Below are 12574 nucleotides of genomic sequence, written 5' to 3' on the forward strand. Positions count from 1 at the left end.
GTTAAGGAGGCCCTGCTAGGGGTCCAAGGTCAATTTCCGACAGACTTTGCACGTCAGAAAGCCCGACATGGTAAGCCTGTCGGAAACTGACATTGTAATCCCTATGGCAGAAATGCTGTCCATAGGTATAAAGGTCAGGCCTCCGACTGACCGATGGGTTCTTTGAGCCTGTTGGAATCCAGCCGGAATGACCAGCTGGTTTTACCTGCCTGCATCATAATGTGGCGGTCGAAAGTGAAACCTGCGATGAGATTCGGAAATCCTCAAACCTGTGGTAGGAGGCTTTCTGGGTTTCACCGTAATGAGGCCTGAGCCTATTCGGAATAGAGATAGGTATTAGATGATGAAGTTGTGCTTGTTGTTGCATTGACGCCTTGATAATCCAGTTATCTAGGTATGGATAAATGAGTATTCGGCTTTTCCTGTGATGTGTGGCGACCGCTGCGATACACTTCGAAACAGCTTTGGTGGCCGATTTTAGGCCAAAAGGGAGTACTCTGTACTTATAGTGATCATGTTCTACTACAAATCTCAGGAATTTGCTGTGTTTCCTGGCTATAAGAATGTGAAAGTACGTCTCCTGAGGAACTATGTAACGCAGCCAGTCTCCTTGATGGAGTTGAGGATAAATTAGATGTAATGATAACATTCTGGATTTTTCTCTCTGTATTCATTTGTGTGCAATTTTCTGATCTAGTGTGGGACTGAATTCATTTTTGGGACCTTTATTTTTGACCATGAAATAAAGGTAATAAATCCATGTTCGCCATGGGTTGAGAGGTACAAGCTCCATTGTATACTTCTGTACAAGATGTTCACTTCTGATCTCAGCATTTTCAGATATTGATTGGGGGATTTTAGTGGAATATTTGGTGAAAGACTGGTGAATATGAGGCTATAACCATTCTATACAATATTCAGAACCCCGGCATCGTTGTGATGGATTTCCACTCTGGCAGATATTGTGGGTAACAGATGGGCTCACTATTTGGAGCCTGTAGGTTTCCCCCTTGTAGATATTGGTAGCCACCTCTTTTCTTTGGTTGACTCCTTTGGTACTGCTGGAAAGGTCTTTGCTTCTAATGTGGGTGGTGGCCTTGCAACCAATGAGAGGTTTGAACCCATTGTGGATAGAACTGCCTTTCATAAAGTTTGTAAGGGTGGATTCATTGCTCCTTACGTTTCTCCTGAACAAGGACTTGATCACAATTAGGTCTGGGTAGAGTTTGCAGAGTTCCGCTATGCAGAATTCCGGGTAATGACCAAAAAAGCCTGCCGCGCTACGCAGAATTCCGCAAGTGGCAAAGTGTGTTAGGTCGCACCATTCACGCTGATTTTGACTGCTTCTTTCTGCCGCTCGAGAAGATGCTTTACTTGAGCGGCAGCTTCCTCAATGCGAACAGAAGGTTTCTAAATGCGAGCAGTAGCAACCATTTGTTGCTGGGAGGTGGTCTAGCATTGGATTTTCCTTGCTCATGCTCGCCAACTTAACATTAACGAGCGGGGAAAAAACTCTGTCCCGCAGAACTGAGTTTTTCGGAACTCTGCATGCTCCGTGGAGTGTGGCTATTGAAAGCCCAGAAGAAGGGCTAGCAAAGATGGTGTGTACGCCCTGAAATATTCTGAGCCAGGCGTTGATGGCCACCTTCTCTTTTTCAATCCCCTGACCGTTTTTACAGATCTGGTATGCCTCAATGTTGGCAGGCTTTTCGATGTCGATTTCCCTCTATGTCTCGATGTTGACAGACTTTTCGTCGTCGGGCGACCCTTGTGTCTTGACGTCATGGAAACCTTGGACATTGACCTCCTGTGTGTTGATGTTTAATGTTATCTCCTTCTTGACTTTGACCCAGCTCTCGATGATGAGCATGGAGGCACTGCACCTCATACCATGTCGATGTCAACCTGGAATTGCATCCTTTTTAACTATTTTTTCTCATTAGATCTTCTTCTCCTGGAGTCCTCAGAGGAAGGTGGAAGAGTCCTGGTAGAGGTTTGACCCTCTTCTCGCTCATGTGATGTCCTACCTTTGTACTGAGCTTCCTGCTTTCTGCATCGCTCTTCAGCTCCATGAAGGCGAATCTTCTCTGTGTCCCTCAGGGTACACCTGGAAAAGGTCTTGGGGTGCATCTATCATAGATGTGACTGACAGGAAGGCAGAAAATACACACATCATGAGGTTCAGATTTGGCCTTCTTTCTGTCACAGATAGACCTTTTGTAAAATCAAGATGGCATTTTATTTGATTAGAAAAATTATTCTCCTGTTGGAAATCGACAGAAAAATGCTGGAAACCATTGAGTTAAGGTGTTGACAACAAATTCTGAGTGAAAGTTTTAAAGGAACATTCCAAAAAAGGCTGAGCACAGTCCTCTAAGATCCTGTTACCAGGAGCTAGAAAAATTAACTGAGGTACCTGCCACCTACTGGGCACGATAGAATACGGTGGGCTGTGCTCCCTTAAGACACAGAGTCACTTTACATATCTACAGAGCTGCACCCTATAGGTCTGCCTTGCCTTCTTCTCCATGTTCCTTTAAAAAATATTTGTGAATGACATTTATAAGGACAATTTGCACAGCTCCTGCTAATTTTCTTGTTTTTTTAATTATATATTACCCCTTTTTAGAATGCAAATTAAAGCAATTGGCCAATGCAGCCTCACTTATAGGCTGCAAAACATTTTAATAAGTGAAATGCTCTTCCTGGCCCAACTGAAGAAATACAATCATCTATACTTAAGAATGAATATTGCAAAGAAGTGCTCCATGATCCCCGCACGTGTGCTGGACTATTATTATTATTATTATTATTGGACATTTATTAAGCGCCTGGTTACGCCACTGGCGTGTCCCCCCGCTATGATAAGTGGAATGACTGTCCCCCCTCCTCCTAACCTAGCTATCTACTGAAAAAGATAGGTTTTAAGTTTTTTCCTAAACTGGATTTCGGAGGGCTCAAGCCGAAGTTCCAGTGGCAGTTTGTTCCAGCATTTGGGAGCAAGGTATCTGAAGGACCTGCCTCCCATACGAGCTTTAAATATTCTTGGTACTTTTAACAGCCCGACCTGTGAGGACCGAAGACTGCGTGTAGGCTCGTAGTAGGCTACTAGGCTCTGGAGCGGGAGAGGTGCCTTGCCATACAAAATACGGTGGCAGGTGGCAAGGGCCTTAAACTTTACTCTCCTCTCAATGGGGAGCCAATGGAGCGCTCGCAAGGCTGGCTTGGCGGAAGATCTCCTGGGGACTGACTATTCAGTTCCTCTGGGGGAGAAATCATGTTCTTATTGGTTAGACTGCATAGTCCAAAAATTCGCTTGCCTAAAAACTGGCATGAACTGTCAGCTCTCGCCTTCAGAGCATTGGTCCAGAAATGTTAAATGTCGTATACTTGTAAAGCGCACAGCTGCCCCAGCAAAGAGGCGTCCCGGCGCTGTATACCGCTGGGGAACCCATCCTGGCTTTCCCTGTGAGATGGTCCCTCCTGGGCATCTCCAAGGTGAAGACAAGCATCCCCGGCGCTGATGGGGCCGTTAGTAGAGATTAAGCAAGCTATTGCCCAGAGTTTCTGAATGGGATCCATGGTTGGAGTAGGTACCGAGGTGAGAATTATCGAGTCCGCTGACCATGGCTCAAGACCCTGCCGTGTCGGGAATCGAACCCTGGTCCCAGGCCGACCACTGCTTCCGGGTCTGCCGCCTCTAACCAGTGAGCCACACCACTCCATGTGAAGCATGTGAATATCTCACACGGGGAAATGGAAGACCGATGCAAAAGTCTACTCCGACAAAACTGCTGGTGTAGACCACAGTGGCTGCTCAGCACTCAGAGCTGGTATTGCCTCACACTGAGATATCTCTATGCCGGTGTCATCTCACACTGAGATATCTTTGTGCTAGTATCAAATCACACTGAGATATCTCTCTGCTTGTGTCAGCTCACACTGAGATATCTCTCTGCTGGGGTCACCTCATACTGAAATATCTCTCTGCTGGGGTCACCTCATACTGAAATATCTCTCTGCTGGTGTTGCCTTACACTGAGATATCTTCCTGGTGGTGTCATCTCACACTGATATCTCTTTAGTGGTGTCACCTCTCTCTGAGATATCTCTTAGCTGGTATCACCTCACAAAGAGATATCTGTGCGGGTATTGCCTTACACTGAGATATCTCTGTGCTTGTGTCACCCCACACTGAGATATGTATCGGTATGGCCTCATACTGAGATGTCTCTATGCTGGTGTCACCTCACACTGAGCTCTCTCTCTGTTGGTATCACTTCAAACTGAGATATCTCTTTGCTGGTGTCACCTCACACAGAAATATCTCTTCTGGTATCAACTCACCCTGAGATATCTCAGTGTGAGGTTATTCCCATAGGGAGGTGTGTCACTTCACACTCAGATATCTCTATCGGAATCACCTCATACTGAGATATCTCTCTGCTGGTATCATTCCGCATTAAGCTACTTCTTTGCTGGTGTCACCTCGCACTGAGATATCTCTCTTCTGGTGTCGCTTTGCACTAAGGTGGGGTCAGTTCACTCTGATATATCTCTCTGCTGAAATCACTTCACACTGAGATATCTCTGCTGGAGTCACCTCACACAGAGATATCTCTGCTGGAGTCACCTCACACAGAGATATCTCTGCTGGAGTCACCTCACACAGAGATATCTCTGCTGGAGTCACCTCACACAGAGATATCTGTCTGCTGGTATCACATTGCATTGAGATACATCTTTGCTGGTTTCACCTCACACTGATATATCTTTCTGCTGGTGTCAACTCACACTGAGATATCTCTTTGCTGGTGTTACTTCACTCTGAGATATCTGCTGCTACCAGCATAAACTAAGATATGTCTCTGCTGGCATCGCCTCACACAGAGATATATCTCTGCTGGAGTCACCTCACATTGAGTTATCCCTCTGCTGGTGTCAACTCACGCTGAGATATCTCTGCTGGTATTACCTCACACTGAGATATCTCTCAGCTGTTATTACCTCACACTGAAATCCCACTCTGCTGGAGGCACCTCAGTCTGTGCTCTGCTCTCTCCCTCTCTCTCTGTATTCATCACCTTGGTTCCATCTCCCTCCACAGATAGATTCTCTGTGTACTCTAACCTTACTGACTATGAACTCTGCAGAAACACTTTGCTATGTCTCTTCTCTACTATTCTCTCTGAACACTCAGCATATGCATTCTTTATTGTCTCATTGCTCCTATAAATTCTTCCAATACATACTTTACTCTCCATAATCTACAGAATCAACCAATACACATTTTCTTGGGGATCTCCCCCACACATTCTGTAAGGGATCCCAAGTTCACATTGACTGTAGGATATCCCAGACGGTTTCTCTAAGAACTCTGTCCGGCACTGGGTTCCAGTGCACCTCTGGTGCACACCACGGCTTGTACTACACACATTCCCCTCGAGGAGCTCCCCTCGAGGCTCTGCGCTGTGCAGGCCCTCTCAGTGTTACAACTTAGTTAGGGTTTGCTTACCGGTATTGGATGGACGGGTTGTGAAGGCTGTAGTGGTGCCACCCGTCCTGCCGGCTGCACCTGTTGCGCTGCTGGTAGCTGCAGCGCTGGCAGATGATCCAGTTATGCCAGCTGTTGTAGTGCTGGTTGTAGCCCTGCTGGCTGTAGCAGTGCCAGTTGTTTTGGCGCTGGTTATAGCAGGGCCAGTTGTAGTAGTGCCAGTTGTTTCAATTCTGGTTGTAGCAGTGGCAGTTGTTGCACTGCTGGTTGTTGCAGTGCTGGTCATAGCAGGGCTAGTTGTATCAGTGTCAGTTGTTGCAGTGATTGGTGAGGCTGTAGTTTCAGTTGTTATAATAGTTGTGGTTGGCAACAATGTAGTTGTGACACTTGTGGTTGGAGAGGCTGTTGTTGTGACAGTTGTGGTTGGAGAGGCTGTTGTGACAGTTGTGGTTGGAGAGGCTGTTGTTGTGACAGTTGTGGTTGGAGAGGCTGTTGTTGTGACAGTTGTGGTTGGAGAGGCTGTTGTTGCGACAGTTGTGGTTGGAGAGGCTGTTGTGACAGTTGTAGTTGGAGCTGTAGTTGTGACAGTTGTAGTTGGAGAGGCTGTTGTTGCGACAGTTGTGGTTGGAGAGGCTGTTGTTGCGACAGTTGTGGTTAGAGAGGCTGTTGTTGCGACAGTTGTGGTTGGAGAGGCTGTTGTGACAGTTGTAGTTGGAGCTGTAGTTGTGACAGTTGTGGTTGGAGAGGCTGTTGTTCCGACAGTTGTGGTTGGAGAGGCTGTTGTGACAGTTGTATTTGGAGCTGTAGTTGTGACAGTTGTAGTTGGAGAGGCTGTTGTTTCGACAGTTGTGGTTGGAGAGGCTGTTGTTGCGACAGTTGTGGTTGGAGAGGCTGTTGTTGCGACAGTTGTGGTTGGAGAGGCTGTTGTGACAGTTGTAGTTGGAGCTGCAGTTGTGACAGTTGTGGTTGGAGAGGCTGTTGTTGCGACAGTTGTGGTTGGAGAGGCTGTTGTTGCGACAGTTGTGGTTAGAGAGGCTGTTGTGACAGTTGTAGTTGGAGCTGTAGTTGTGACAGTTGTGGTTGGAGAGGCTGTTGTTGCGACAGTTGTGGTTGGAGAGGCTGTTGTTGCGACAGTTGTGGTTGAAGAGGCTGTTGTTGTGACAGTTGTGGTTGGAGAGGCTGTTGTTGTGACGGTTGTGGTTGGCGAGACTGTTGTTGTGACAGTTGTGGTTGGAGAGGCTGTTGTTGTGCTGTTTGTAGCAATAAGATCTGGAAAAAGAACACAGGAACACATTAGTGATGTCATCACTACATCAGAGGGGGGTTCTTCTAGGTGAACTGAGTGAGCTGACAATGCAGGCGACCACCCAGAATGGTACAGTTCCTCCCTCCCCGCCACCAGTAGGAAGCTCTTTTACAGTTTATTAAGGCTTGCCATTTAAGATGGTTAAACATAGTGGGAAGCCAAATTCAGGGCCACTGGGGTTTCCTGCAGTGGCTCTGAGTGAGCAGTGGGACAGAGGTTATGATTGCGGATATGTCTACAAAATGTGGGACAACTGCCGACCCTCATTAGTAGGCTAGTTTGCTGTTTTTCATTCAGAGACTGCAGTGCCGTTGTCCAGCAACAAACCACATTTTTATGTCTGAAGCCACTGGTTTGATCTTTTGATAATGAAAATGCATGACAAAAGCTGTAGGTCTGACATATTTATTGTGTAAATCACATGTAAAAGACATAGGCCTTTAATGGGGGATTTTACTAATCCTCCAACACTTGAAGGGCAAGATATGCAATACTCCTTGTTAGGCTCTCTTCAGAGTGGTTGCATATTGTTTTGCCAACTGTTCCTCGGATCAAGCCTTAGGGTGGAAGACTAGCACTACGATATTCCTTGTTAACCTTCTTAGTCGGGTTGTATATTGCTTTTCCAACAGTAATGTCGTACACAGTTGTCACTTTATGACTGTGTACTTGATGGTTACCTTGTAAGAAAGCATAGTCTTAATAAGTAGGCCTGAGTTAGTTGCAGTGAAGGGCCGATGACAGAGGGTATGGGTCTGAGTGATTCGTTAGGAAATGTTATGTCAGATGCCCTGGGTCTGATCTGTTTATTATGACAAATGACAACAAAAGCAGCAGGCAGCATTAGTTATTGTGAACATAGTATGTTAAAGCCAAGAGGCTCACACATTAGTATAGTAAGCAAGGCATTTGGGAGATTTTCACTGTGATACTCCTTGCCAAACCTTCTTGGGACGGCCTTTGAGATTTCCTTGTTTGCAAGCTCTTAAAATAAAAAAAAAGAATGAAAACATCTTTCCATACATGTTCATACAGTCGTTTGGTCAGCCCTCTCGTGTCCGAGTGTCGTTTTCATTCTGCTTCTTCCCGGGCTAGCCAATTCTGCCTTTGACTCTATGGCCCTGTGAGACATGTCATGTATCCTGAACATATGTGCACGTCTGCTTGAAAATTAGTGTGCTTCAGTGCCTTGGCTGGTGGGCAATCTGTTTTACATGTGTTTCCTTTTACAGAGCCCCTTACGTTTCTTTCCTTCTTTTTATCTGAACATGAAGCTCCCGCTGTCAGACTCTCTCCCGGGGAGGCGGGGTTGCCGCACATCTCATCGGCAGTGTGCTGCATTCTGTGCAGCCACGTTTTTAAACTGGATGGCCACTTTGGAATGGTAATGTCCGAGTGTATCGCAGTTTTACCATTCAAAGATTTCCACTATCTTATAATCTTTGTATTGTCCACCTTAGATCAGTACAACAGTGGAGAAGTGTGGCTCAATGGTTAGAGCATATTGTGACTATGGCAAAGTATGAGAATGAAAACATTCTGCAGAATTCCCAATGGTCACAACATCTTAAGCTTTACGTCAGGTATATTGACGACATCCTAATGGTGTGGGATGGTACACATGAAGTGCTAGAGAACCTGCTGACTGAGTTAAATTGCTGTCATGACCAAATCAAGATCACATATTCCATTGATGCAAAAGCAATTAACTACTTGGACATACTCATAGTCTTTGCCATCAAATGCCCTTGCGGGCTGGTATATGTGGGGAAAACCACTAGAAAAGTTAAGGTCCGCATAACGGAGCATAAAAGCCTGATAAGAACTTGCAATCCTAAATCCAACTTAGCAATGCATTGGAAAGAGCGACAACACACGATCCCACAATTGCGATTCACTGTGTTAGAAAGTATAGATCAGGAGGTACATGCTGACACCAATCGCCAATTATCACAAAGGGAAACATACTGGATTCGCAGTTTGAATACGCTAGAACCGTATGGACTCAACGACAAAATTGAATTTGCGTGTTTTCTGTAACAAGCATATGCACTGTGTATAATAAATGTTATTATCATTGACAGCATGAACAGCAACTTTGTCACAACTAGGACCTACTTAGTGGAGGCATATGAATTAGCATCTTCAGCACTTTACCATTTCATTTTTGGCACACATTATGCACACATTTTTTAACAGTGTCCAATATGTCTCGTTATTCACCTTAATGCAAGTTCACACGCACTAGCAGATTATTGACTAGCTTAAAATGGCGCCCATCATAGAGTGTAGCGCATGGAGTCCGTCTTTTGTGTTTATGCGGAAATAGAAGGTAGCTCATAAGGACGGTGGAGAGTAAGTGCCTTTAACGCAAGACGACGAGAGAAGTGCTCGATTCCGGTAGCAAGGTAACGAGAGGCACTGATGCGGGTCAAGGGTGGGAAGCAGACAGGATTCGTTAGCGGGGCACTAACGGCATTGTGTGTCTTTTTCAGTTAAAGAATACGAGTGGCCAGGCAGCATCGACGCTCACTCATATGGGAGAACGTTTATCGACATAGGTAGGAGGCAGCTTGTTTTAGTTTTTAGACTTTTCAGAAATGGCCAGCATAGATAGTTACCAGCTTTTTTTTACTAATTTAGGAATACGATACTGTTTACAGCACAGTCGTGAATTGCATCGAGTCAGGTACACGCTTATTATAGTATTCATTTGGATATGGACACAGTGTGTTACGTGGTGGTTTTTATACTTTGCTTTCAGACACCCTGGTGAAGGCTAAGCTAAGCTGGCACTTGTTATGACAAACTTGCACTAGAACTGATATGCACACGAGGTGGAGTCTGTGGCTCCCTAATCCCCAGTTTTGATTATTGTTATTGTGTTGATTTTGATTACAGTATTCCCCTGATGAAGGTATTGTTATACCGAAATGCATTGGGATTAACTGAAAAAGATGAATGGATGTACATGAAGTAATGTACCACAAGAAGGAAGAACAAAGTACAGGAAAAGAAAATTACCATTAAAACATGATGTTCTTCATTTGATTTGTTTATACTTTTTTGATGCAGAGGAATATGGACAATATTTTGGTGGAATGAACCTGTATATATATTGTTTTGAAACATTAACATTTGATATCATGTATCACTGTGGTTTATAGAGCACCCCGCGGGGGCCTGTGCATAGTGCGTCGCTTTCAAACAGTCTCTGTTTGTGTTATTCAATGGTTAGAGCGGCAGACCCTGATGCAGAGGTCTGGCCCAGACCAGGGTACAATTCCCGCCTCGGTGGGTCTTGGGCTCAATTTCCCCGGACCTGATATTCTTGCCTCGTGCCTATTCTAATCATGGGTCCCACTCTGCAACTCTGGGCAATAGCTTTCTTAATCTCCACAACGGCCCCAACAGTGCTAGGATGCCTGGCTTCACCTTGGGGGTGCCCAGGAGTGGGCACTTCACAGGGAAAGGCCAGGAAAGGGTTCCACAGCGGTATGTGCACAGCGCCTTGAGACCCCTTCGGGGGTGATACGTGCACTATATAAAAGCACTACATTTACATTTACAACAGTGATGCGCCATACATTTTTGGATTGAACGATGGCCAGTTTGAATGCTATTCTGCGCAGGGTATCACTGTTTTTGCCCCTCAAATGGAAGATATGTGCCTTTTAAATCTGACAGAGATATCGGAACTTTAATACAAAAGTACACTATGTACAATACCACTGCAAGATGGTCACCTGCTACTATGATTAACAGTGTTTGTGTAGTGGAAGCATACACCCACTAATGTGAAGTGGTGGCATGTTTTGTTTCTAGTTTCATTCTTTTATCTTCCATACACTTGTTAAATTTGTGTTCCTGTTTTATTGCAGTTGAGTCGGAGGGTGAATTCAAGAATGAGTCGGTGGGTGGATGAAAACATGCATGAGTGGAAGTATGAGTGACAAAGTGCATGTAGGTTTACTTAGGAAGTGCCTAAATTCATTTGTGACTGAAGAAGGATTGGCTTCTTACCTGTAATCCTAGTTCTATGTCATGGGAATTTCCATTGAAATCATGAGCACTGAATAGTCCCGCCCACATGCGGTGATCTGAGATCTGTTTCGTTGCAATATATATTCTTAAGTATAGTTGTATGCCTTACTTCATGAAGGGCAGATTTAGCACTTCATTCATTAAAATGTTTTACAGGCTATACATAAGGCTATATTAGGCCAATTGCTTTATTTTACCTTTAAAAAAGGGTCAATAAATAATTTAAAAAACAGGAAAATCATTAGGAGCTGAGTAATTTGCCCTTATAAATCTCAAGAAGGAAGAGGACAATGTAGATCTATAGGCTGCAGTTCTGCAACTTTGAGAAGTGACTCTGTGCCTTTAAGGGCTCAGAGACCACCAATATCCTATCATGCCCAGCAGGTGGCAGTTACCTCAGTTCTTTTTTACAGAGAAAACAATAGTATTGCTAAGGAAGAAGACTGTCCCTGACTCTTCCACTGGGGGAGGAGGGTGATTATAATTTCCATGGATATCACCGAAAGAGAGAACTAGTATTACAGGTAAGAAACTCTCTCAGGGGATCTCCATAATAATTTGATAATCTTAAGCTCTGAATACAGAAGAAAGCTGCTCCCTACAAACTGTGGTAGAAGAGAAAAAGGGGATAAATAGAAATCATTTCTAGCATCTGAGTCCAACCAATAGTGTCTCATAAAAGTGTCAAACCACTTCCACGAAGCTGCTTTGAATATTTTAGCAGTAGTCAAAGCGGCTGTAGCTGTTTTCCTCTAGTGGAATGAACTTTTGGTCAACCGGAAAAAAAAATCCTTCTGGTAGGATCTAGTAGGATGCAAGAATCTGTCCACCTGGATATGGATTCCTTAGATGTCGCTAAATCTAGATGCACAGGGTGATAGTTTACAAAGAATTGATTAGACTTGCATATGTCTTTTGTTTTGTTTAGATAAAGTTTTAAGACCCGTCTGCAATCTAAAGTGTGGAGAGTTCTCTCTGCTGGAGTGGAAGGGATCTGAAAGAAAGTAGTCGACGTAATGGATTGATTAACATGAAAATCCAAAACAACTTTGGATAAGAATTTCGGATGAATACTCATAACCATTTTACTGCTAAGGGATACTGTAAAAGGTTTGTGAGAGCATAAAGCTTGAATCTCACTAACTCTACCTGCTGACGTGATAGCAACTAGGAAAGCAGCCTTCCGAATAAGGTGTTGTATTGAAGCATTATGAATGGGTTCGAAAGGAGGTGCAGTGTAACTTGAGTTACTATGTTCTAGTGGTGGGGGTATACTCTACTCCGCTGGCGGAGTTTTCCCAACACACGCTTCACTTCGATCACGTAATTTGGCAAAAATCTCTGTCATCCTTGTGTGGCGGAGTTTACTGGTATGTGCCCACCCCGAGCATTATTCATCTCTGAGATTTTGCATTTCAGAAACCTTAGAGAGGGCCTGAAAAAAAGCTGGCACTATGCACAGATTTTGGGTAGGCAAAATGAAAACCCAATCCCACCAGTAGCGATCCACAGATTGCAGCAATTCTCTTTTAATATGTGGGTCCCGAGGTTGTTTGTGGCAGAGGTTTACATTCACACAGCCCTCACACTCGACATACAGGAGTGGCAGGGATTATTCCAACATATCAGCCTTTGCCGAGCATCACGAGGCCCTAAAAGAGTTACCCAGGGATCCATATAAAATGCGAAGATGTAGAGTAGAGTATAAGGCAGCACTACGGAATAGGACG

The 12574-nt window shown here is 44.6% G+C and overlaps 1 protein-coding gene across 1 annotated transcript in view; it reads right to left on the minus strand.

Moving 5' to 3' along the window:
- Positions 1–12574, minus strand: part of LOC147740889 (uncharacterized) — an 88231-nt gene that overhangs the window by 9479 nt on the left and 66178 nt on the right. The window contains exon 8 of the mRNA XM_086925039.1: positions 5516–6763. Within this exon, the coding sequence (XP_086781165.1) occupies positions 5516–6763 (1248 nt within the window). The remainder of the gene's footprint in view (positions 1–5515; positions 6764–12574) is intronic.

Source organism: Lissotriton vulgaris, chromosome 1_1, assembly GCF_964263255.1.
Source record: "Lissotriton vulgaris chromosome 1_1, aLisVul1.2, whole genome shotgun sequence".
Classification (NCBI taxonomy): domain Eukaryota; kingdom Metazoa; phylum Chordata; class Amphibia; order Caudata; family Salamandridae; genus Lissotriton; species Lissotriton vulgaris.